The sequence below is a fragment of the Poecilia reticulata genome, chromosome 17 (genome assembly GCF_904066995.2).
Source record: "Poecilia reticulata chromosome 17, P_reticulata-male-v2, whole genome shotgun sequence".
NCBI lineage: Eukaryota > Metazoa > Chordata > Actinopteri > Cyprinodontiformes > Poeciliidae > Poecilia > Poecilia reticulata.
Window position 1 is genome coordinate 26,946,106 of NC_088846.1, and position 26,080 is coordinate 26,972,185.

Consider the following 26,080-nt stretch of genomic DNA (forward strand, 5'->3'; position numbering starts at 1 on the left):
AGTTTATTTATTTACACATTTTCCGATCGGTAAATCAAATTTATATCAATCTGATTCAGGGTCATAAATAATAATTGAAACAATAAACTGAATCTAATCCCTTTTATTAGTAATTAACAGAAACTGACTCGCAGTCATCATATAAGACATTCAGTGACGTTTTAATTGAGATTTAAATGTTATAATACTTTGAATATATCTTTTGTTTTTATTCCATTAATGAGTTGCATGACTTATTAATGATTTAACTACTAGGTAACATCTCAGTCAGAGCTGAGAAATGTGTGTCAGCTTGCAGGAACTGAGGTGTTAAAGCAGTGAGTCAAAACAAATCACACTTCCTTAATGCAGGCTCCACTGGCTGAAAGTGTTTATTTACCAGGAACAAGTGAACTCTGACCTGCGCTAAATATTACTATTATGAGAACCAAAGAGTTAAAATGACACGCAGAAATTTTGATTTAGAGATTGTTAAAAAATATTCAATGTTGTTTGAACAATGTTCAAGTGTAACCTGTTTTTTAGTTTCATATTTATGTTTAAATATTAGTTATTTATATAAAATTACTATTTTGTCATGCACGATAAACATCGGTTAGGTTTGATAAATAAGACCGAGCTCATATTAACGACCGTTTATTTCTAGATAGATTATACAAATAGCTAATTAGCTAGATAGCTGGCTAGATAGACAAATAGACAACATGCTAGGTAGATAGCTAATTAGCTAGCAGGATAGGTAGCTATATTGCTAACTAGCTAGATAGGTAGACAGTGACATAGATAGCTAAACTAGCTAGTCATACAGATAGTTAGCTAGATAGCTGGCTAGATAGACAAATAGACAACATGCTAGGTAGATAGCTAATTAGCTAGCAGGATAGGTAGCTATATTGCTAACTAGCTAGATAGGTAGACAGTGACATAGATAGCTAAACTAGCTAGTCATACAGATAGTTAGCTAATTAGCTGGCTAGATAGACAAATGGACAGGAACATTGTAAACAAACAGCCAGATAGCTAGCTAGATAAATCTATCTATAACAATAATATTTAGCAATATTAGCCCAAATTTTTATATTGTGCTTACCTAAATTTAAGAGTTTTGTTTACATTTTTAAGATAAAAGCCCTTTTTAAAACTGAATAGAAACATTAGAGTCCAGGATTACTGTTGTATTTAAGAAGCAAACTTTAACGTCGTCTGTAGGAGGCGCTAGCGTCTCACCGTCGTCCTGGTGCCCAGCGGGCGGCTCCCTCTCTCGGATGGTGTAGTTGGCCGTGAAGCCCTCCTTGGCGATGGCGCTGTCGGTGGTGATGGTCATGGACAGGATGCCCGTGTGGGAGATGATCCGACCCGGAGACTTGTGGCCGCAGTACCTGCCGATGTGAGGACCCACTGAGGAAGAGGAAGAACGAGACAGTCAGCTTCATCAGCAGTTTCCATCTTGTTCACACCATCTTACGTTTTCATTCGGCTGCAAACACGGCACCGACATTAGATCCATTTATAAGAGGGAAGATTGGTCTAATATCAACAATAAGGTTTCTTTACACATATGAATGATGGGAAGATCATTGATAAGTCTGTAGATTAAAATGCAGAAAATAAGGTATTGCTAATATCTTGGTTAGCATGATGGCTTCAGTCAACATTTAAACCTATTTTTAAATATTCCTGTTCACATATGAAGGGTCAACAAAACAAACGCTGGCCAGTTTAGCATGAATTCTGTTTAAACAAAACTTTTCCTTGTGGTTTCTGACTGTTGCGTCGTCTGTTTTGTTGTTTTTGTAGCAGGACTGTTGCTGCCTTGTGGATTTTTGTTGTTTTGTTATGGATTTCGTTGTTGTGTCGTGACTTCTTGTCGTGGATTTTGCTGTTGCGTTGTGGTTTTTTTGTTGAGTTGTGGATTTTGTTGATCCGTTTTGGCTTTGTGACGTTTTTGCTGTTGCATTGTGGTCTTCTTTTTTTTTGCATTTGTTGACTCTTCTGGGCCACCGTACCAACCTACCTGTTGAACATTTCCTACTGTTGATGTAAAAATTGTCTTTCTGATTCATTTATTCCAGCTTTAACTTTGGTCTTTGCTCTATTTTCACTCTGATTACTTCATAATTTCTTATGTTTCTACAAATTAAATATAGCTTTTGAAACTAATTAGAGAAAAAGCAATTTTAAGATTGCAAAGTACCATTAATATTGTTATAAATGATCAACTTTATGTTTCTACTCTGGAAATGTCTCGTTAAATGAACTGCAGCCATTTTTTTTTTAATTCTCTCCATATTGCAGTTCTTTGACAAATGGTGAGCTGGTAATTAAGTGTCATTAATTATCTGAAGAGTACCGAGTGAAAAATCAATACCTTTTTCATGAAGTAACAAATGCATTCGGTCCTTCTTATGAACACCAAAGTAAATTGGTGAAAGTAATTCTGCTGTGCACCAGGCGGATCCGAGATAAACACAGAAAACTGATGTGAGCATTTGTTATTCAGGGAATTAACCCGTCGGGGAAATAAATATCTAAAAGTGAGGAGAAATTTCTTCTTCTTTCATTAAAGGCACAGAGAGACATGCCGTTTCATATCTAATGACATTTAGAGCCCCAGCTGGTCACACATTTTAGCTTTTCTCTTATCTCCAACTCGCAAAAATGAAGCTTGTGGTGCTGCCTGGTGGAGATACTGTATCTCCTCTTACATGATACAAAAATATATTCTTTTAATTCAGCTTAGAGGTAAAAAAAAGCTAAGAAAAAGAGAGACATGAAGCACTCGCACAGGAATGCTGAGCTGCAGTAATCTGATGGATTACGTTTATCAGTTACAGTCTGAAGCAGGTAGTCGGCGATCTGTGACGGATTACGTTTGGAGCCATTTCAGCCTTATCGCAGGACGTGTGAAATGGTTTTTACTCCAAAGCCGTCGGCTGATGAAATCGCACCTAAAATAAGGAGGAAAGAAGAAAAAAAGACCCTACGGGCAACGTGGAGCCTGACGAAAACTGGATAGAAGAAACTAAATCTGAGCGTTTTTAGTAACAGTAATGGAGCGTAAGAACCCGACGATGAACTACAGTTCAAATAAACTGTATCTGTGCAGATATCCGTTTTATATTATCATCTTTCTGAATGGAAAGCCAACGACAGAACAGCTGTCAGCCATTGTACAGATCAGAGCGTAAAACTAGCCGACCAAACGCTGGAATTCCACTTGGGTTGCTAGGTAACGGGGCTGGGCATGGCCGAGGTTGCTAGGTAACGGGGCTGGGCATGGCCGAGGTTGCTAGGTAAAGGGGCTGGGCATGGCTGAGGTTGCTTGGTAACGGGGCTGGGCATGGCTGAGGTTGCTAGGTAACGGGGCTGGGCATGGCTGAGGTTGCTAGGTAACGGGGCTGGGCATGGCCGAGGTTGCTAGGTAAAGGGGCTGGGCATGGCTGAGGTTGCTTGGTAACGGGGCTGGGCATGGCTGAGGTTGCTAGGTAACGGGGCTGGGCATGGCTGAGGTTGCTAGGTAACGGGGCTGGGCATGGCCGAGGTTGCTAGGTAAAGGGGCTGGGCATGGCTGAGGTTGCTTGGTAACGGGGCTGGGCATGGCTGAGGTTGCTAGGTAACGGGGCTGGGCATGGTTGAGGTTGCTAGGTAACGGGGCTGGGCATGGCTGAGGTTGCTTGGTAATGGGGCTGGGCATGGCTGAGGTTGCTAGGTAACGGGGCTTAGCTTAGCTGGGGTTACTAGGTGACAATTTGTTACATTTGGATTTGCTGATTTGTGAAAAACTGGAGGGACTAACCGATGTAATTTGGAGTCTAAAGGGCCACATAAAAATCTACGGCGGGCCAGATTTGGCCCCTGGGCCTCGGGTTTGACATGTGCTTTAAATCAAGGCTAAGCCCATGTTTTTAGAGTTGCTTTTGATTCATAATAAATGGAACATTAAGCCATATTGAATGTGAATTTGACGAAATGTAATGATGTTTAATGTTTTCATGATGTGAAGCTCTTTGAACTGCCTCAGTGCTGAAATGTGCCACAGAAATAAACTTGACTGATCTAAAGAAAACCTGGGAAGCTGCAGATGTCTGTAAGTCTGATTAAGTTGACTGAATTTTAATTAAAGGGAGCAAGTTGAAAGGAAACGAGATCAATGCGTGTCGGAGTGAACCCTCCTGCAGAGACGCTCCCTTATCTTCCCTGACAAACACGTTTGGCTCAATCAAACCCACAAACTCTCCTGAGCACAGATGCACCTGAGCGCGCGCCGACACGCGCACCAACACGGTGGACCGTTTGACAGGAAGAGTCCTGGCAGGTTGGCGCCGCTTTAAAGTGCGTGTCAGTTTCTGTGTACCGGAGCCAGTCCCTCAGGTTCCCGAGCCAGTAATCGGGGAGAAAAGGCTCTCTGGGCGCCGCGGGCCAGGCGCCCGGCCCAGGTTTGCAGCTCTGGTGATTATCGGCGCGCCGTACGGCTAATTAGGCAACAATGGAGGCAGAGACGAGCCGTCCAAGCTGGAGGAGGGGAGTGTGAACAGGTTGCGTCTCCGTCAATCATGTGCCGGTTTCCCAAACGCGGTTGGTGAAGGAACAATGAGCGAGCTGCGTGGGCGTCCCCCCCCCCTCCGCTGTCGGTACATCCAGATGCCATTTGTGCAAAGAAGAATTGGTTTGGACTCAAACAGGACGACCATTACCTGCTGAACGATTCTGTTTATTACTCATTTTCTCAGCTCCACTGAGTAGCAGCTCCTATTTAGTCCCATTTAATCAAACTTCACTCCGTTTGCCTTGAACAGGGCTGTACAAACCTTTTTCCAATAGTGCCAAAAATGTCCAATTGTCTTTATTTAACAAAGTCATGCAGAGGACTGCAAATAAACTACAAACTCAATATTTATTGAAAATATTGTTCAAAATTCATGTTCAAAGTGAGCTCATTAAAAAATAAATGTTCTCTGTTCAAAATGTAAAAATTTGGAGCTAAATTTATTGGGGAACTAGTTTAATTTTTACATTATTGGCACTAAAAATTTGAGACCTTTGCATTAAATTCGCATGAAAGGTGAACTAGTCTTTTCATGTTTCTTGTTCAACATTTGAACATAAAACATGAAAAGTTAATTTTCGATTTTTGAAAATTTGTTATTCAAAAATCAAATTTCAATAATCTTGCAGTTCAAACTGAATAATGTCAAATCTGTTCACAGGGAATCTAATGTACGTTTGTAGTTTAAACTCTCTGATTCTCATTAACGGAGCGTGTGGTTCTGGTTCCTCACCGGCGGGGAAGCCGTCCCAGACCTCCAGCCAGTCGTAGCGGCAGACGGCGCCGGCCGGCGGCGTGGTGTCGGGCTCCATGTTGAAGCTGTAGAACTCCACCGTGATCTCCGCCATCTTGGGGGCGAATATCATGAAGGTGCACTCCAGGTTGTTGGGGTATTTCTCGGGAAAGCCCGGCGTCTCGATGACGCCGCTGGGAGCCGTGAAGTTCCTGGAGCATTCCGGACCTGAAGGCGACACAGACCAGGAGTCAGAACTGATCCGAAGCTGAAGCGTTCAGAAGTAAAACCAGTTCAGTGGATCCGTGTTTCCAATTCACAATTTGAACATTTTCATTAAAACTGCAGTATGTAACTTTGACAAAATATATATATATATATTTTTTTTTACGTTTGTTGAATAAAATATGAAAAGTTAATCTGGGAAACTAGCTGGAAACTAACTAGAGACAACCAATCAGAGCCAGGAGGCGGGTCTTAGCGCTGTCAATAACTATCTCACCCTTCCTCCCTCCCACCCTTTTGCTCTGTGCTACGCTAAAGCTAGCATAGCGCTCTGTGAATGCTAAGGCTAGTTAGCATAGCCCCCAATGACGGCGGATATTTTCCTGTAACTGTGAGTTGTTTCTCACCCACTAACACGTTTAGCAGCGTGTATATGAGGTTGATTGACAGCGCTAAGACCCTCCTCCTGGCTCTGATTGGTTGGTGGGGACCGCAATAGTAGCTCTGGAAGATCATCTTTTCAGAGATTACAAAAATAGATCTTTTTTAATCAATTATCTGCTTAGAAATGTTAAATAATGCAGATTTAAATTCACATGAAAAGTGAACTAGTTCAATTTTTTTCCTGTTCAACATTTAAAGAAAGGTTTAAAAAGTGAAACAGTTCGTCTCAGTACATCCCAGGTGCACAAAAGAGCGTAATCATACATCCTTCCTCCCAGCAGCCGCTAAAACTCTTAAATACAACATAACATAATCATCACTGCTCTCAACAAATTGCTTGTGTTTTCAGTTTTTACTCATTGGAAATAACATTTCTGCTGTTTGCACAGTTTTTATTTTCACTTCTTGCATTAAGAAAATGCATATTTCGCAAATTTCTTTGGACTGGAGTTCAATATTTTTGCCAACTTCACACATTTTATGTAGAAATTTTGTTATTCTTAATTTTGTTTTTATGTGAAAGTTTGTGCCTCGATTATAACATCTGAATTAGGAGCTGTTTCCTTGTCTTTCCCATTTTGAAGATGTTCAACAGAAATGAAAATGGTGATATCTCAACTAGACTCTGATTTTAATGTCATCTACTTAAAAAGCTGCTCTATTTCAGATTCCTCCCCCCCAAACCTAAATACATAAACACGTGTATCAGAGGCTGCTTTAGTTTATATATAATTTTTTTCATGTTCTGTGAAACATTTTGTTGCTGCAGTAAAACAGATTTTCTTAGATTTAATTAGACATTAGCCTGCGCCGAGTTCGGCTCGTATTTTCTGGCGGTTTCAGGCAATTTGAAAGTGTCAACATGAAGCAACGAGACAAAAACTCGAAAACAGACAAACACACAGACACAGAAATCCATGTAATTATTTACTCGCAAAATCTGTTTCACATGTTGTTTTCTACCAGGACAAACAATTAGATGATATTCTTAGCATCGGATTTCTGTCAGGACTCCAGTATTCTGGGTTTCTTTTTGGTTTCATTACATTTTTATGCAAAAACACAGAATCTTATAACCAGAATTTAATTATTACTAAGAAATTATTAAACAGAATGGAAAATACTTTATTGATCCCAAAGAGGAAATTATTTATTCGCTGACAAACATCCAAAGTGTTAAATATTAGTAAATATAAGCAATAATTTAAAAATATATACTTAAGTGTGGTCATTAAAGAGTCACTTAAATATGACTCTTTAATACTATATATGTATATATGTACATATATATATTATTGATCCCAAAGAGGTACATATATATGTAGATATATATGTACCTCTTTGGGATCAATAATATATATTTACATGTATATGTACATATACTGTATATGTACATATATATATATATATATATATATATATATATATATATATATATATATATATATATATATATATATATGTACGTATATATATGTACATATATATACATAAATATATATGTGTATATATATATGTACGTATATATGTACGTATGTATATATACAATATTATTTCATATAGTATTTATATATGAAATAAATACATATATAAATACATATATGTATTTATGAAATAAATACATATATGTATTTTATATATGTAAAATAAATATATGAAATAAATACATAAATTAATAAGAATGCACATGAAAACTTTATTAATCTATGAATAAATCAATAAATGCTTTATTTGTTAAGATAAATATTAGAAATAAGGCATAAAAACATTCAAAACTGTTTTGTTACCTACTAAGAGAAACGATCAGTAAATATCAGCCACATGTACATTTTTAACCGCTTTCAGTGAATTTTGTTCATTTCTCTCCATGGAAAAGCCAAATATCAAAATACATCACATTTATTTAAAAAATAAATAGCATTAAAGATTCAGATTGTGCTGAACGGCTTTTTTCTATCTGCTTCTGTTTTAAAACCCAAGTTGTTGCTTGAAAGTGGTGGTTTTATTCCTCCTTCCTGTTGGCCAGGTCTGGATATTTAACAGTTTTCCCAACAGATCTGCGACTCGCCCAAAATGACTTTCAGTAAATCTGCAGACGGGCAGCTGTGCTTTATCGCCGCGTGTCCATTCACGCTTTTATTCAACTCTCTGAAGAAACGGAGAAGGTTGAGAGTCGTTTCATGGCTGTTTTTAGCCTGGCTGGCCACTAAAATAGCTCCTGTTTGTTCTGTGATGCACAAAGAGTCACGAAGACATTTAAAATTCATTAAAGCTGCAAATGTAAGTCACTAGATGATAGAAAAGACAAACAGAAACATGTAAAACATGTAAGACATGGAGGATAATCAAAGTAAGAAAGGTTCTGCTTTTGATTTCACCCTGAGAAGGAGGATCACTCATCTGCCCTCAAATGTCTGGAAAGTATCTTTAGCTCCATCTGTTAAAATATTCAAAAACTCTGAACTTTTAAAGGAATAAAGAAAAGAAACCCAAAAGGTGCAGAACAGAGACTCTTCGTTCTGTTACATGTTTAAAAACAGGTAAAAATAAATCAGCTCCTGCAGAGAAACTGATTTTTTATCGGCTAAATTCTCCACCAAACAGTTTGAGAAACTAAATTCATCTCATATGTAGAAAAACTCGTGAATCAGAAAGTCAACATGAAGAGTCAGATCAGGTCATATTGCAGAGATGCTGCAGGATTATATGATTCAATAGATCCTACACTAGGGGTGTTCAAAGTGCGGCCCGTGGGCCGTGTGTGGCCCGTGGACTGATTTTATGTGGCCATTCACAAATTATACAAAGTTGTCCCGTAGATGCAGAGACTTTTAATTTGTAATCAGGGTAAAAAATTTTTACCAACATTTCTTACGGAGGAAATTGTGAGGTACGACACAAATTATTCGTCTTTTTATCACCAAGTTTTAAGAAAAAAAAAAACTATTTTATTGAAATTTTACTGAAAATTTCAATAAATTCAATAAATTTTCTGTGGAGTCTCTGGACTTTTACTTTTCAGCATTCACAGCAAAAAGCCCAGTGTTAATTTAACTCTGAAGAGTGTGGAGTATATTAACACTGAAAAAGTGTTAATATTAACTCTGTGGGAGTTAAATCAACACTGGGAATTATGTTGTTAACTCCCAGAGTTCATATTAACACTTCTTTTTCAGTGTTTATATAGTCCACACTCTTCAGAGTTAAATTAACACTATCCTGTGTTTATACAAATTAGCTGTTTTGATCATAAACTCACATGAAAAAACATCATGCAAGCAGAGGCAGCTGCCATCTTTCTTTTTCTTTTTCTTTTTTCTAGAAGCCTGCGTCGCCTCTCATCCGTCATCGGCGCCGGCGGCTCGCACCTCGACGTGAGCGATGTCACGAGACGGAGAGCGATGTTGGGGAAACGGCGTCGACACGAGGCGCGTTTGAGGGCGAAGCATCGCTCCGAGGCAGAGGCTGCGCGTGTGAAAGTTACCGTGTTGGAGGAGGAAGAGGAGCGTTTCTCATGTTGCCGGGTCCAGATGTGACACGAAGCGAGACGCGCACACACACACACACACACACACACACACACACACACACACACACACACACACCGCTGAGGACCCCTTGCTGTTGACACAGGTGGCGTCATTAAGGGGTGACATGATAAATGATGAGGAGGGACTGGAGGTGAAGCATGTTTCGATTCGGAGAGAGAGAGAGTCTGAGAAACACGCAGCTGGGGCCGAGAAAGGAGGGAAAATCAGAGCAGATTTGCCAACCCAAATGTTTTAAAAGATCGATTTCACACAAAAAACAAAGAAATATTATAGAAGAATTTAAAGCCGCGGTATGTGGCTTTTAAAAACTCTCATGTAATTTTTCCAGCAACGTATAGCAGCTTGTTTTAAGTAAATTATTCATTAATATTGGTGAGAAAATACAAGGTTCACTTATTTACAATCAACTGGCACTGCACCGTTACCTAGCAACGCAAGCCAAGCCTAGGCCGTTACCTAGCAACCAAGTTCTAGTTCCGCTGGCAGACTAACATGGGAAACTGTCTTGTTATAACTGACATAATCTGCCAGTATAACTAGTACTTTTCAATCAGTATTAATTAATTATTGACTTAAAACAAGCTCATATATCTTGCTGAAAAGTTACTTTTGAGTTAGAATACTTGAATTGAGACAAAACTAAGATATTTCCACTAGAAACTAGACCAAAAATACTTGGTAAAATGTTGTTTCTACGATGTAGACCGCATTAAAACCGCATCGTGTAACTTTCATGAAATTTATGAGTAAATTTTCACAAGATATAGGAGTTTGTTTTAAGTCAATAATATTAACAAAAAAGTTCTAGCTCTACTGGCCGATTATTTAACTTTTAACTAGACTTTTTCCTCGTGTAATAACTGAAATAATCTGCCAGTGGAACTAGTAATTTTTCATCAATATTAAGGAATTAATTACTTAAAACAGGCTCTTATATGTTGCTGATAAACTACCTGTAAGTTGGTTTTGTCGTATTCTATAGGTGTACTGAGATTTCTGAATTAGAAACCAGACCAAACATACTTGGTAAGATTATGTGTTTTTACAGTGTAGACCGCATTAAAGCTGCAGTATGAACGTTTTACAGAACTTGCAACTTTTAAACAAAATAAAGAAGCTTATATTATATTAATAAATTATCAGATCATATATTGAGATCAAAATTTTCATCACCATCTCTTATTTTGATTATAAGAAAATATGTAATATTTTATATGAATCACATCAAATTGTATTTATTCCCACGGTTCTTACGGTTTTTTGCAGCTGCGTATTCCTGGAAAACGGTCTCAAAGCACCGATATTATTGTTTATCACTATTTACCACGCAACACATGTTGTTGTCGTGACAGGCCCAGACGACGCCATTCAATCAGCAACGGCTTTAAAATAATCTCTCCAAAAACACAGACATGTGTTTTTGGTCAAAAACCAACATCAAATGTAGAGCTGGGACCGATATAGTCCCAGTACGATGTCCCACTTGGCTATCATTTATAAATGAAATCTCAGCTGTGGTCAGAAGGAAGGGTGGAGCGACGCAGCCCAGCGCTGCTGCGAGGCGCTCATTACCGCCGCCATCTTTAGGTCGTCTGGACGAGCGTAGCAGCGCGTCAGGGGTTTCCATGTCGTGATAACAGGAGGGAGGTGAGGGCTGGAGCCACAAACTAATGCACAGAAATGCAGAGAGGAAGATGGGGACAGATTGCAACACGATTCACTTCTGCTTCTGGGTCTTAGAAACCGGCGATAAATCAGGAAGAAACGGTTTTCTGCATCCACAACTATCGGAGCAACTTCCTCCTGCTGCGGTTTGCTATTTCTGATGGTGAAGCAACGCCACCCTCCCAGTATGAACTCTGAAAAACCAGCTCAGCACGACCACAAGGACTTCATTATGAAGGATTATTAGACAAACTGGAGTATTTTCATCCCCTCAATGCAAAACAAAATAAATGAATAAATACTGTAAGCTTCCTAAAATAGTGACCAACTCATTTATTGCCAAATGTGATTTGTTTTTTTGTCTAAAACATTTTTTGGTAAAAAAAAGACTTAAAATAAATATTTATAGGCCTTTTAAAAAGTAAATTAAAAAAGTAAAAAGTAAACAAAATTTTACCAAGTATTTTTGGTCTAGTTTCTAGTGGAAATATCTTAGTTTTGTCTCAATTCAAGTATTCTAACTCAAAAGTAACTTTTCAGCAAGATATAGGGACTTGTTTTAAGTCAATAATTAATTAATAATGATTGAAAAGTACTAGTTAAACTGGCAGATTATGTCAGTTATAACAAGACATTTTCCCTCGTGTTAGTCTGCCAGTGGAACTAGAACTTGGTTGCTAGGTAACGGCCTAGGCTAGGCTTGCGTTGCTAGGTAACGGTGCAGTGCCAGAATTTGACAGTTTAAAGCCTTGAATCTGAATAAACTGATATATTTCACATTTATTTAGACTTTTTTTGATTAGATTTCAATCAGAATTTGGTTTTATTTGACTAACTAGCTTTAAAAAATAACAACCTTTTGAATTCAATAGGATTGAAAATTTAGATTTTTTTTAACGGTTAACTTTACTAAAACTGTTGTTGCTTTGGTTGCATATAAGAACTACATAAAAATATTTATTTTTTTGTTTTAAACATCCAAAACCAAACAAATTTCAGTCAGAAACAAATCAAATTACCAAAATGAAACAGGAACTCGGCCAAAATATGGCTCCATATGTAGGTTAAACAGGCATAAATGAACTGAATTCATGTTTTTTCAGTAATGTTTTGATGGGTCCAAGTGGCACCACTGGGTTTGCTGTTCAGAATAATATCCCAGATCAAAAGACAAATCAGACCGAGAGTCACAATGCCACAGAGAGAGAAAGCTGGCGGCTGAATTTAAAGCCTATTTGTAAGCAGAGCAGCGGCTCCATTTAGCAGCCGGTTACAGTTTGCTGCTCCGGCTGTAATGGATTTTAAATGTGGCGAGAAGAAAAGGCAGCAGCATGGCAGGGGGATTACCTGAGTGAGAACAAGTGCTGTTTTTAACTTGTTAGGAGGTGGAGGACCCATATTGAGGCCAGCCAACACACACACACACACACACACACACACACACACACACACACACACACACACACACACACACACACACACACACACACACACACACACACACACACACACACACACTTCTGTCCCAGTTTCAGAGCCGATTCTCTATGCCACAGCATCCGTCTCATCTGCGGGTCACCCCTGCTGCCTCCAAGGACAAACAGCCCATTAGCTAAATGAGCCCGAGGTCCCGCACACCTGTCTGTTCCTGGGACACAAAGGGACACAGGAAGGCCGACAAACAGAAACAAAAGCACCAGGCGGGGAAACAGAGCTGGATACTCGGCGTTCAGGAAATAAATCCTACAGCTGGACAGTAAATCAATGACAATATGTATCACGATAGACATAAATGACACATCTGATAGGAAATTCAATATTCAATGGAGAGAACATTCACTGAGCCGCACAGCATTCTGGGAGATGTAGGCAGAGGAAAGGCGTTAGCCGCTCAATCTCTTTAACAGTGGGCTAAGCTAAGTTGGTAGCATCAACTAACTCGCTCACTCTTTGGTTACCTAGCAACAATGAGCAATTTCGAGTTCCGCCCCAACTTTGGTTGCCTAGCAACAACCTGTTGAGTAACTGGCGCTGCAGCAGTTGCCTCAAAACTGATTAAAAACAAACAACAGTGTGGATGTCAAGTCACCAGTTTGGCAGGATTTCAATAAACTAATCGATATTTATCAATATCGGCTGATATGAAACGCTTATACTGCGATACGTTCAGTCCTAAACATGATGAGCGTAAGGTTTCTCAAAATTGGTTTGCTTGTTCTTCAAATACGTTTCGTCTCTCATACGAGTTATTTTCTCCTCACTTTTATTGCTCCATAAGTTACGTTATGTTGCGGTTTTCAGTTGGTGGTTACCGTAGCGACCAGTATGCATCAGGGCCACACTGCAAAAAACACAAAATCCTAGCAAGTATTTTTTGTTCTAGTTTCTAGTGGAAATACATTTGAAATAAGAAAAAAAATAACTCACAAGTAACATTCCAGCAAAATATAGGAGCTCGTTTTAAGACAGTTAATATTTGTTTGGTGTCCGGAAAATGAGCCGTTTTAAAAACTTTCCACGTGTAACGTCACAACCCCAGTCAAGCAGAGCCTGTTGCCTAGCAAACCAAGCAGAGCTCCAGCACGTTTGGTCAGCTGGTTTTAGCGCTGCGCTGTACAATGGCTGCTGGAAGAGACAAGTGTTTCGTTTTTGATTTACCATCCAGAAACCACTTGCTGCATTCTTGTTCATTGTGAAGGAGGCTCTATTAAAGCTTTTCAAAGATGTACAGTTGTATATGTGTTTGCAGAAAGTTTCTCGTGTGAGTGTAAAGGTTGAGTTGGGTTTGTGGCCAGCAGCAGCTTATTTGGGTTTAAAGTGACAGATGCCCTAAAACAGCTCAAAAAATTTAATGACGTGTTCAGGGAAGAATGTCTCTAATTCAGGGACCAAAGATCTAAATTTGTCTCCAAACAGTCGTTGATCGAAGCTAATGCTAACAGGCCCTGCGTATGAACGCCTCCTTACCCAATCTGCATTTACAGAACTGTAACCCAGACTTTCTAATGTCATCCTGACCTCCATCAGTCCGAACTGCGCTGTGCAGAAATTTGTTTTCAGTTCACAGGACAGTAGAGCATAATGAGCCGCGACTCCCAAAATACCCTCACAGGAGCAGAGGAGGACCTGCCTATCTGTTTATCACAGCAATCTGTAACCTGCGTTCGCAGGGGATTGTTATTTGTGGGAGACACATGAACGCTTGTTGCTCTCTGGGGAGCTAACATTAGAAAAATGAGGAGGACTCTCATGCAAGTTTTCATCTGATTTATGTCCAGCCTCCCCCTCGGAGTGAAAAAATGAAGTGGCCACAGGAGATTCTCTGTTAGCGGAGGCCCAAATAAAGCCAGGCGGGAAGAGGAAATACAAATGTAGGACAGAGGATCGGGGTTCCTCCCAGCGCTGGAAGTGTTTATGTAGGTCTATCCTGATGCGTCCCGCTGCACCGGGACGTCGGCTGTTTAGCTGGCGGTACAGAGGTCAGTGTACCAGAGGCCCCAAGGACGTCAAACACAAGGACATTTATAGACCACGCTTTCTCACATGGGTAAAAACAGAACCAGAAGTTCCCCGTTTCAAATGGAAACTGGTATCGGCTTCGCTGCTTTAGAGATCATTATCTTAAAAAAAATGTCCCTTTGTTCGATAAAGTAGAGTTAATAATCAGTTTAAACCAACAGTTTTCTGTCCAGCAGATGGAAACACAGTAATTCATTCATTCATTTCAAAATTCTCCTGATAATTGGATGGAAACTGAGGAGTAAAGGTGAACCATTCACACCAAACAACACTGTAGTCATGTTTAAGACAAGTTAAAACCCTTCTAGACCGGAACGTGTCGCCGGCAACACGGACAAATTTGCAGTACCGTAATTCCGCCACACGTGGCGCTATCTGAAAAATTCCAACGGTTTCTGAAAGGGGAGACGTTGCACTTTCCAGCCAATATCGGGTTAATACGGTAATTTCACAGCTGCAGCTGCAGAAAGTGTAATTAATCCGGGGGGCAGTCGTTGAATAGACGGTAAATTGCGAAAATAACTTGCTGTATATTGAAAGTTTCAGTTATGGATACATGGGTAAATATATCATCTCACAGGACATTTAAAGAACTACTTACAATTAAAATAAGGAAGAAATATATAGGCAGAAATTTGAAATTTATGCGTAAAAGGGATAAAACATGGCGGTCTTCGAAACCACTGGGACTGGTGGATTAAACCTTCGACTTCCTGTCAGATTGACAGCTGGGCCAAACGAGACGTTTCAGCAGTTCACTGATCACGAACACGGATCCAAACATTGGAAAAAGCAGCCACTTCCCAAAGTCCAGACCTATAAATTAAATGTCATTATTATGCTGAAACACTGGATCTGTACCAGGAAACCATCAAGATTTAAGCCAGAAGCTTGGAAATGACAAACAAAACGTCTGTGATTGAGGTACGACTTGCCAAGTGACACTTAACCCAATATTTGAGTCTGTTTGTATAGGTTCATGATAAACAACAGTGAATAAATTACATGGAGAGGGAAGGGGTCTCGTTTCAGTTGGGGGATTTAATCTAGATGTGAACAAAAGCAATATTTTGAGCTGCTTTTATCCGTCATGAGAATGTTTTCATTACAATCACGGCCTGGATGGAACGCTATAATCTGAGCTGTCACTGACATAAAGCTGTGAATAGTAAATAATGCAGTCTGAATGAAGGCTTGGGCGAACAATATAGCAAAGGGAACCAGACGAAGCTACTACCGATGCCAGGAAGAATACATCTGAGACATAATATTGAAAACTTAGAGCATCTTACTGAAAGATATTCACAGAAATCACTAAAATCAAAACTTTGAGACACAAATAGGGGTATTTCTGTTCCATCTGGCCTTTTCTCTGCTGTATTTATCTAAATATAACAAGAAACAGGAAATGTTTTGTGTTAATCACCTTCTGCTGCCGTTAGGAGAGATCGCTACCGTTTTAAGGTTATTTATCTACATCACAGGAAGCCAAAGGTGGCATGATAAAAACTAAGCTACCTGTCTTGAAGACCTCGTATCGAACTGAGAATCCCGCTCCGTGGGTTTCATAGTCGGAGACGAACTTGATGAGGAGCTGGTCGCCGCTGGAGATGATCGGCGACGGCGCGATTTTCCCGCAAAACTTCCCCACCATGGACGAAGACTCGTCTGCGCCGCCGTTGTAGACTTCCAGATAGTCATACCTTTAGGTTGGGGGGGAAAAAAAAAGATATTTCAATTAAAATACAGACATGATGCGAAACATTTCACACCTCCAGAAGAACACAGACATCGATCAACACTGATCAGGTTTTTAAAATACGTCGGAGACGCATTTAAACATGAAGACTTGGACGAAATGGCTGAAAAATATATAATAACAATAACAATAAAAGGATTTCATATCAGTCGGTATCGACAGTTACTCATTGTTTTTTGTTTTAAATAACTGAAATAATTCTTGTTTTATCCACAGTTTTTCACTTCAGGCTGTTGTTTTCTTTGGTGGAAAAACAGAAAAAAACTGCTGCTCCGGAACTTTCCCAACAAGTCGTTGCTAGGCAACCAGCAGTTACTCGGCTGGCTGTTGCTAGGCAACCAGAGCCCGAGCGAGCGAGCGAGCGAGTGAGTTAAGGCCACCAGCTTAGCTTAAAAGCTGAGAGAGGTTGAGCGGCTAGTGTCTGTAACGACACATACTGGTATTTATTTATGGTAAAAAAAAAAGAAAACCGTTTCTTCACTTGTAAAATAAAAACTTAAAACTATCATTAAGCAAAGTAGTTTCTTTTATATATCCACCCCATTCACAGATAAAAGAAAAACAATTGGCTGTGTGTGTGTGTCTGCTCCACACACACCGATAAGAAAATACCAGCTCTTTGCTCAAGTGAGAAACTGAAAAGCATATTAGAAAGATAACAGTATAAACTGAGATGGAGGAGAGAACATGAAGCTCGTCTTTCTCAGAGCGAGGAAGGAAGAGCAAGGCAGCGATATCAGCAACGTGAAGAAAATTATCCCCACCGTGAAGTTTTATCCGTCTTTGCCGACTGTGAGTGGACCGACCACCACCTTCACCAACGACGCCGTTTCTTTTTCAGCATGTATCTCACGTTTAAAGGAAATTCTCCGCAATACCTGAACATAAGCTAATATTATAGCCTTGTTTGCTGCCGTTTATTCACATTTTTTAGCGAAAATGTGGTTTTACAAGATTTAATCACCTAAAATATGATTTTAAAACCTCAAAGAAATGTCAGAATATATATCCCAAAAGTAAATACTAGAAAAATGTAGGGACTGTATGTTTGGTAGCCATGGGCTAAAGAGGAAAACTTTCACTAAAGGCTAATCCCTATCATGCTAAAAGCTAGCACCACTCAAGCTAACAGCTATCTCTTATTAATCAGTGTAACCAGGTAACCACTACTCAAAGTCAAGGTAACTGCCAATTAATCAAACTAAGAGCAATGAGAGTGAAGCTAACAGCTAATCAGAGCTAAAGAAAAAAACTGCTATTGAAGCTAACAGCTGATCGCAATTAAAATGACAGCTAATCACAATAAAGCTAAAAACTAATTTGACAATTAATGTCACACTCAGCTTTTCAGCATAAAGTTGGCAGTTACTCAGTTTCAAGCTAAGTCCATCTTACTTAAGCTAAATGCTAAACAAGGCTAGATAGCAATTAACTAACAATTAATCATAATCAGTCCAGCTTTTAATCAAGCAAATCTCTAGGTAGAAAATACTAGCAGTTACCTAGTCAAGCTAACATCTAATCAGTATCAAGGTAACAGTTTATCATCGCTAAGCCAGCCACTGCTTGGAGTGACAATAGCATCCAATCAAGACAACAGTTATTGGTTTGTAGCTAAAGAACAACAAACATCAGAAGTAGTGTTGATCCCTCTGGCACCTGTAACAGAGACCAGATGCATTTTGCTAAAACAGAGGAAAGCTAAACGCTAATTCTAGCCAAGCTAATCAGAACTGAGCTAAAAGTCCATCCAGGCCAAGCAAAGAGCTTACCATACTTAGCTAATTAGAGTCATGCTAACAGCCATAATTAAAGTAATTGTAAATGACAGTCAAGCTAACAGGTAGACATAATAAAATTCATAGCTAATAATCCCAAAGCTAATGGCTAATTAGTGTCAGGCTGAAAAGAAAAACACATTAGCAGCAACGTGATGTCCAGCGGCGTCTGTGACCCAGACTGGCTGCATTACGCTAAAGTGGCTAAAGCAGTTATTATTGCTGGAATAACTGGATTCCAGATGATCAGATAATGTTATCAAAGTGCTAATAAAAACAACTAAGATGGAGAAAAAAAATCAAGATTACCACTGATCAGCATTAAGCTATAAATCCATAACGTAACAACAGACCAGAAAATATCCAGCGAACACTCTGACTTTTTACCAGAGTACCGAATAAATTATTAATTTCCATCGGCTTAAATCATAATCTCTGTCTAAAGACAAATTTAATTCCTTCAAGATTGTAGGAAAGGCTGATCCCAAAGCTGCACATGTAGTGACTTTTTAAAGAAAAATATTTAAAGAGATTAAAACTGTCAACATCTGTCAACATCAATTATACAAACATATCAACAGATATAAAAACAAGGTTTGCTGGTTGTTGATCTCCGTGTTACAGCAGAGCTACAAACTGTAAATAATAATAAAGGAGAAATTCTTCACTGATTTATTTAAATAAAGCAGAAATGAAAGCCGAAACGTGTAACAGCAGAAGCTGCTTCACACTTTGCTGAGAATCCACGGCAGCTCTGGGATCAGCCTTTTAAGACCGAGTTTGACCTTTAACCTCTTCGACAAGTAGCAGGGTAGAATATCAAAATATTTCCTCAGCTCTCGGGTCTCAGGCTCTCGGGTAAAAAATCTGGAGAATTGAAGGAATGTGTGACTAATGAGACCGATTTATGAGGAAACACCAAATCTGGAACCAATTTATTATTTTTATGTTGCACCAAAAACTTGAGCTCAGAAAAAAATATTCTTAATTTTATACCAAAATGGTGTGAAAAGAGCAAGTATTTTCTTTCCAATTCCACTAGAAAGAAATTAGTGTGTGTACACTGGGATCACAGTTTAGTTTTTATTTGTTTTGTTTTTATTTATCTATTTTTCTTCAGTTGGAAGCATCAACTCACCATCTAGATTTTTAATGCTCTAAAACCAAATAATTCTGTCAGCTTTCCGTTTCCAGCATTGTGCATTCTGAGGTGAGTGAAACGGCTACATCGGTGTTTTTCAAGGTACAGGAGAGGAGTTTTAATCTTAAATTTTTCATTATAACCTTTGTTTCCTGTTGTTAAATATTATTTTATGTAATTTCTGGGCTCCTCAGGCAGGAAACTGGAAACTTTCTGAAGAGAAAAAGACCAAAGGAACCAAACACTGCTTGGTTATCACAAAATATTTAACATAGTCTTGTAATCAAAAGGGGGGATTGTGCAGAAAAATATTAGCACAATATTTTTCAGTAATCTGGCAATAAACCAGTAATCTGGTTTATTGCCAGTTTGATTTACACGGTTTATTACCAGATAGTAATCTGGTTTATTACCAGTAATCTGGTTTATTACCAGATTACTGGTAATAAACCAGATAGTAATCTGGTTTATTACCAGATTACTATCTGGTTTATTACCAGTAATCTGGTTTATTACCAGATTTATTAATCTGGTAATAAACCAGATAGTAATATAGTTTATTACCAGATTACTATCTGGTTTATTACCAGTAATCTGGTTTATTACCAGATTACCAGTAATCTGGTTTATTACCAGTAATCTGGTTTATTACCAGATTACTATCTGGTTTATTACCAGTAATCTGGTTTATTACCAGATTACCAGTAATCTGGTTTATTACCAGATTACTATCTGGTTTATTACCAGATTTATTAATCCAGATAATAATCCAGATGGTAATAATCTGGTTTATTACCAGATTAATAAATCTGGTAATAAACCAGATTAATAAATTAATTTTAACAGATTACCAGTAATCTGGTTTATTACCCGATTACTATCTGGTTTATTACCAGATTACTATCTGGTAATAAACAGATCTGGTAATCTGGTACTATCTGGTAATATTACCAGATTAATAAATCTGGTAATAAACCAGATTACCAGTAATCTGGTTTATTACCAGATAGTAATCTGGTTTATTACCAGATAGTACCAGATTACCAGATCTGTTTATTACCAGATAGTAATCTGGTTTATTACCAGATTACTATCTGGTAATAAAACTGATAACATGTGCTCTGATAATAAACTTTTCTGCCACAGAACTCTTGGTCATCGAAAATCAGATGAAAACGCAGCATTTATGCTGAATTAATGCAATAATTATTAACTAGCAAATACAAGACTTCACAATTAATTGTGTTTTATTATTCATTTATTTTGGATATGTAAAATGTCTTTCAGGTTCAGCGTTAAATGTTCATTAGAATTTAAACTTTATTCTTCTGCCATTGTTACCAGTAACCTGCTTTAAAATGGCCTCAAAACAATGTTATTGTTTTTCGCAGAAACTTCTGGGACAATTTATCGTCCAGTAAAATCTGTTATTGTGACGGACCTGCGGTAGCGGCCAACAATGCAAGAGCACATCCTGAACGATCAATAAGCCTGGAAGACATTTTAATAAAGTAAATAAAATGACGTCTCGGTTGAGACCAAACTGAAGACTTTTGTCGTATTGAGAAAGTTGGTTTGTTTAAATTTATCAGGCGATTAACTGATTTATAGCTATTTATTTATGAGTAAAGTTGAGTCTGGACCTGTAAACCAGAGCCTGTTAGGCATGAACATGTAAAAACGGGTAAACGTGCGCCGCAGGAGAACGGAATCGGCTCATTTTCTGCCTCTGCGTTCGGTTCCTGTCGTGTCTGCTTTAACCCCCCCGGTGAGAAATGGATTTACACGCTCAGCTGTGAAGCGTTGGCGTCGACGGCCATGTTTAGGTGATTTCATTCATAGCTTCCAGACTTCTCATCCCTCTCCTTCTCGTAAAGAACGGCCGGTAAGGAGGGAGAGGCGTGATCAGCCGCACGCAGATGGCTGCACTCACTCGGTCAGGCGGCGTTTACACAGGCAGGCCGTTTAATGAAGTGGCTCTGTCTCTTCACTCTCTAGTTAAGGAGAGGCTTTCAGTCCGCAGCCCCTCACATCTCCCCCACAGAGGCTGTTCATGCCCTGCAAAGGCAGCTGTCCGTAGGTAATGCCTTGCTCAAGGGGGGGAACAGCCATCCTTCCATCTGGAGGCCCAGGGCAGATGCTTAAATTAACATTTCATGCTATTTACTAGCCTCTCTTCCTCAAAATGAGCAACAGACGCAATTTGGACGTCATTAAGTTGTCATGAATGCCGCTAACACTAGAAAATATTCACAATTCAATAATCAAGTAGAAATTTTGTTTAAACTCCAGGCAGTATAATCAATTTTAGCTTTGATAAAGAAGTTTACCCTAAAACAACTTAATGTAACCGGTAGCTAATTGGTTAAGCTAACTCCTAAGCATATTCAAGTTAGCTGCTGAGTCAAGCTACCAACTGATCACATTCAATTCAAACTCAAAAATACTTTATTGATCCCAATGGGAAATCAAAGCTAGCCAGAAAGACAAACTAATCTGAGGAAAACTAACTAGCTTAGATTCAAGATTCAAGCTAAAAGCTAGACACTAGAGACAAGCTAACGGCTAATTACACTCAAGCTAAGATCTACTCAGACTCAAGCAAACAGTTAAAACACACAAGCTAACTCCTAATTACTGGCAAGCTAATAGCTAATTAAACAGTCAAGCTAACAGCAAATAACAGAGAAGCTAACAGCTATTCACACTCAAGCTAACCAACAATTAGAGACAAGCTAACAACATATTAGGCTCAAGAACACTCAAGCTAACTCCTAATTACAGACAAGCTAACAGCTAATTGCTCTCAAGCAAACATCTAAACAGTCAAGCTAATCTGTAGTTAGAGACAAACTGATCACTCAAGTTTATTTGTATAGCACATTTCTGCAACTAGGCAGTTCAAAGTGCCTAACCACTAATTAGAGCTAAAAGCTAATTAGACTCAAGCTAAAATCCACTCCAACTCAAGCTAACAGCTGAACTGTTAAGTTAATCGCTAATTAGACACAAACTAACAGCTAATATATACTCATACTCAAGCTAACCCCTCATTAAATACAAGCTAACAGCTAATTGCATTTAAGATAACAGTTAAACAGTCAAGTTAACCTTTAGTTAGATTAAAGCTACTAGCTAATCTGAGTCAAGCTAACAACTAAATGAGATAACCGTTAATCATTTTCCACCAGTCAATTACTTTTACTCAAACTGAAGCTAACAACGCGTCAACTCCTGGATAACTCAGTAACTGGACGTCATTCTGAGAAAAACAGAAGTTTTAGAGAGTTTTAATGAAAACAATCAGACTAATTTGATTTGAAACGTAAAAATATTCACACATCGGTTTTAGTTTTTACAGCTAAATCTATTCTGAATTTGTGAATTGGTCAGATTTCTTCCTCCCCTTTACCGGATTACTGCCTCGGTTTCTGTCCCATCAGAAGATTTTGCTTTCTATTCGTGTGGCTTCTTAATTTCCTCCAGCAAGTTAATAAACTTCATCGTTCTGTTTGCTTTTGGTTTTCTCACCGTTAACAATTCACCACAAAACTCTAAAAACATCAATTATAATTTTCTTAAACTATGAGAAGCAGAGAAACTGATGAGTTATGCTGCAAGAAAGTAGAAAATTACCAAAAAATAAAAACAGAGGGATTGCAGGTTAGTCGGGGTAAAAGCGAATTATCCCTGGGAGGAAACTGTCACTAAACACAGCGCTGATTCTTACTGCTAAATTTAACGCATCCCACTCTAAATGGAAGCAGGGAGTTTCTTTTCTTCCCACTTCAGAGCGGCGGGCTGTAAGCGAACACCCTGATCTGCTCGTATATTACAGCTCATTAACATGCCACGCCGGGCTGCGATGCCGTCCCCTGCGGCCGGCTTCTTACGGCACATCTGGAAGGCATCGCAGAGGAATTTACGGCCGGGTTCGGAGACGTTTGCCTCCCGCAGAGCGAAGCCGGAGCGGGAAGTGATTCACGGTGTCTGCAGGACGGCGGTGCGACACCGGCCCAGTTTCTTAAAAACGCAGCCGGCTCTCATCCTTCCTCTTCTTACCAAAAGCTTCAGCAGGGCTGAGATTCTGGTGGGAAGAACTGGAGCAAACAGAGACAGTGGTTCTGATCATACCTGGCCAGAGCCGGCCAAAGCCTTTTTGGTGCCCAAGGCAGATTTTAATTTGGGACCCCCAGCTGCAGCTATGTACGGAAGGAGATTAGGGCCAGTGTGAAAAAAAGAAAACTTTTGTTTTTATTCTTCCCCACAGAAAAGTGAAATTTTTCCATCGCAATTTTATTTTTTCTCTTCTATAAAATTTTGACCTATTAATGTCCGTACAATTTTTACTTTTTTCACACAATGAAAATTTTTCACCTCCAAATTTTTGTCATTTTTCCACCAAATTTTGCTTCTCCCACAAAGTAAATTTTATTTCCAAAATGTTTTGTCATTTTTACACCAAATTTTAACTTTGTTTCCACAGATTTCCAGTTTTTCACTTTGGACAAGTTGGAATACGGGCTTTGCGTTTCAAGATGGCCGCTCCTCAGTAGTGAGGTGTGGTGGAAACATGTTTATGTCACGAGATAAATGTGTCAAATTTAGTTTTTAATCAAAGTTAAATTTAACGCCTTTAGCTTTAAACTGAAAACTTAAAAGTGGTGTTTGCTTATGGAAAGGAAAGTTTAAAATTATGTTCATAAAAACTTTTGCAAACAATATTTACGGGCGTCGCGAGTTCTTTAGAGAAGTTTAGAGACGTTGTAGCGATAAACAATGGTATCATATTATATATATTATCATAAAGCAAGAACACATTCTGGAAGATCAATAAACGTTTAATTTAAATTTAACAACATTTTAAATATCCAAAACAGAAACACCAAATATAATGAACTTCAACGTCTGTAAATGAAATTATTCTTTAAAAAATCGCGAGTCTGGAAACCTCCGTCATCCAGTTTCTGTAGGAAAGAGAAACCAACACAAACGACTGAGCTTGTTTTAATTTATCCGTTATCCGTGAAAGCATGTGGGAGTCAGACGGCAGACGGACCTTTTGCCTCGGCCGTTTCTTCCCTTCTCAATATTTACCCAGAAACGCTGAGCGATCTGAAACAGCTGAGAAATGTGGCAGCTCATAAAACCCGCCAACGAGAAAGTCTGAGGTCCGTTTGATGCGAGCATTCCTTCGCCGCGGTTTTTTGGTCACATCCTGGCGACTTAAATTAGCGCTCAGAACTTCAAGAGGCCTCGGTCTAAACAAAGCCCTTTGCACCAACACTCACAGACAAGCAGATTTCATGTTTTCATCTCCGACCTGAACCCACTTCAGCCCACTTTCATCTCAGAGCAAGCGAAGCCGCCGCAAGGAGCAGCTTTTACCCAGAAGGCCGCGGCGTTAAAACACAGCGGAGGAGTTTGTGTCAGATAGACGCAGAGCGGCCGTCTCCGGCGCGCTGCAGATGGCGCGTTTGTGTGTGCTGGTCGTATTTAGAGCTGGAAATACCCGGCGAAGCCTCCTGCTTCTGCACTCCTTTCACTTCCCCTGTTTTCGACCTAAAATAGCGTCTCGCTAAATGACTCACGCGGCTGAGTAATTCATATTCTCTCGCAGATAAACGTTGCATTTGTTGTTTCTCTGCTCGGGCGATGAAGAACTTTTACGCAGATTCTGTGGAAACTGACAAAAACGTATCCGAAACATTTCTGCTGTGAAAACTCACCGATTTTGGTGAATTTGGAAAATTTGGTGGAAATTTCAGGAGTTTGCCCAAAACATTCAAAGATTAATCGGTAACACTTTATTTGAAGGGGGGTGAATAAGACTGTCATTACTAGGGCTGTGTAATAATATCGATTTTGCGATATATATTGATATATGATAGAAAAAAATCGATATTCATTCACAAGTATCGTAACACCCAGCTGTCACCTTGTTCACTCACTGCTTGCTTCGCCAGGAGAGTAATCAGGTCATCAGGCTCAGAGTGATTCCTTCAGACGTTAAGTGTTAAAAAGTTATCAAACTATTCAGAGCAGGTACTTGGTGACTTTATTTACTTTACAAATGCATGTAAGCTACAGTTTGTACTGTTTAAATTAAAAGAAACGTGTTTTCTCACCACTTCTTTGATTAATTTTGTCCAGCTGTCGACTGTAAGTCTGTGTCCAACCAGAGCCAGGTATTGTGTAGTTGGTGCTTTTAATCAGTTTTCAGTTAAATTAATTAAATAAAACTCTATAACTGTCACAAAATGTCACCAAAATCACTCTGTCCCTCGAGAATCTTTCAGAAAATCGCAAAAGTGTACTGAATTGTATCGTTTGCTGAATATCGCAATATATATCGTATCATGAGCAGAATATTGTGTATCGTATTGTGAGATTATTGTATCGCTACAGCCCTAGTCATTACACTGTAATAAACATGTCATAACTCCTGTAATTAACATGAATAAGCCTTCATGAATATTTATGACTGTTGTCATAAAGCGTCATTCGGTAAATTATGACACTTTTAATACAAAGCTGACATTATTGAAAATGTCTTTGACAACTTGACATTAACCAAGAAATCATTACTGTTTAAATTTATCATAAAAGTATTACTGATTGCACTTTAAAAATTAGGTAACTTTATGTTATTAAAGGTAAAGTTTAAACAGTAGTGATTTCTTGGTTAATACAAAGTTGAATGATGTCAACTTTGTATT

General features: G+C 38.9%; 1 protein-coding gene across 1 annotated transcript in view; it reads right to left on the reverse strand.

Annotated features, from left to right (window-relative positions):
• The window catches only part of LOC103479471 (neuropilin-1a-like), an 87,940-nt gene that overhangs the window by 43,021 nt on the left and 18,839 nt on the right, over positions 1-26,080 (reverse strand). The window contains exons 3-5 of the mRNA XM_081597808.1: positions 16,202-16,386; positions 5,280-5,507; positions 1,228-1,398 (exon numbers count right to left, since the gene is read on the reverse strand). Coding sequence (XP_081453934.1) covers positions 1,228-1,398; positions 5,280-5,507; positions 16,202-16,386 — 584 coding nt within the window. The remainder of the gene's footprint in view (positions 1-1,227; positions 1,399-5,279; positions 5,508-16,201; positions 16,387-26,080) is intronic.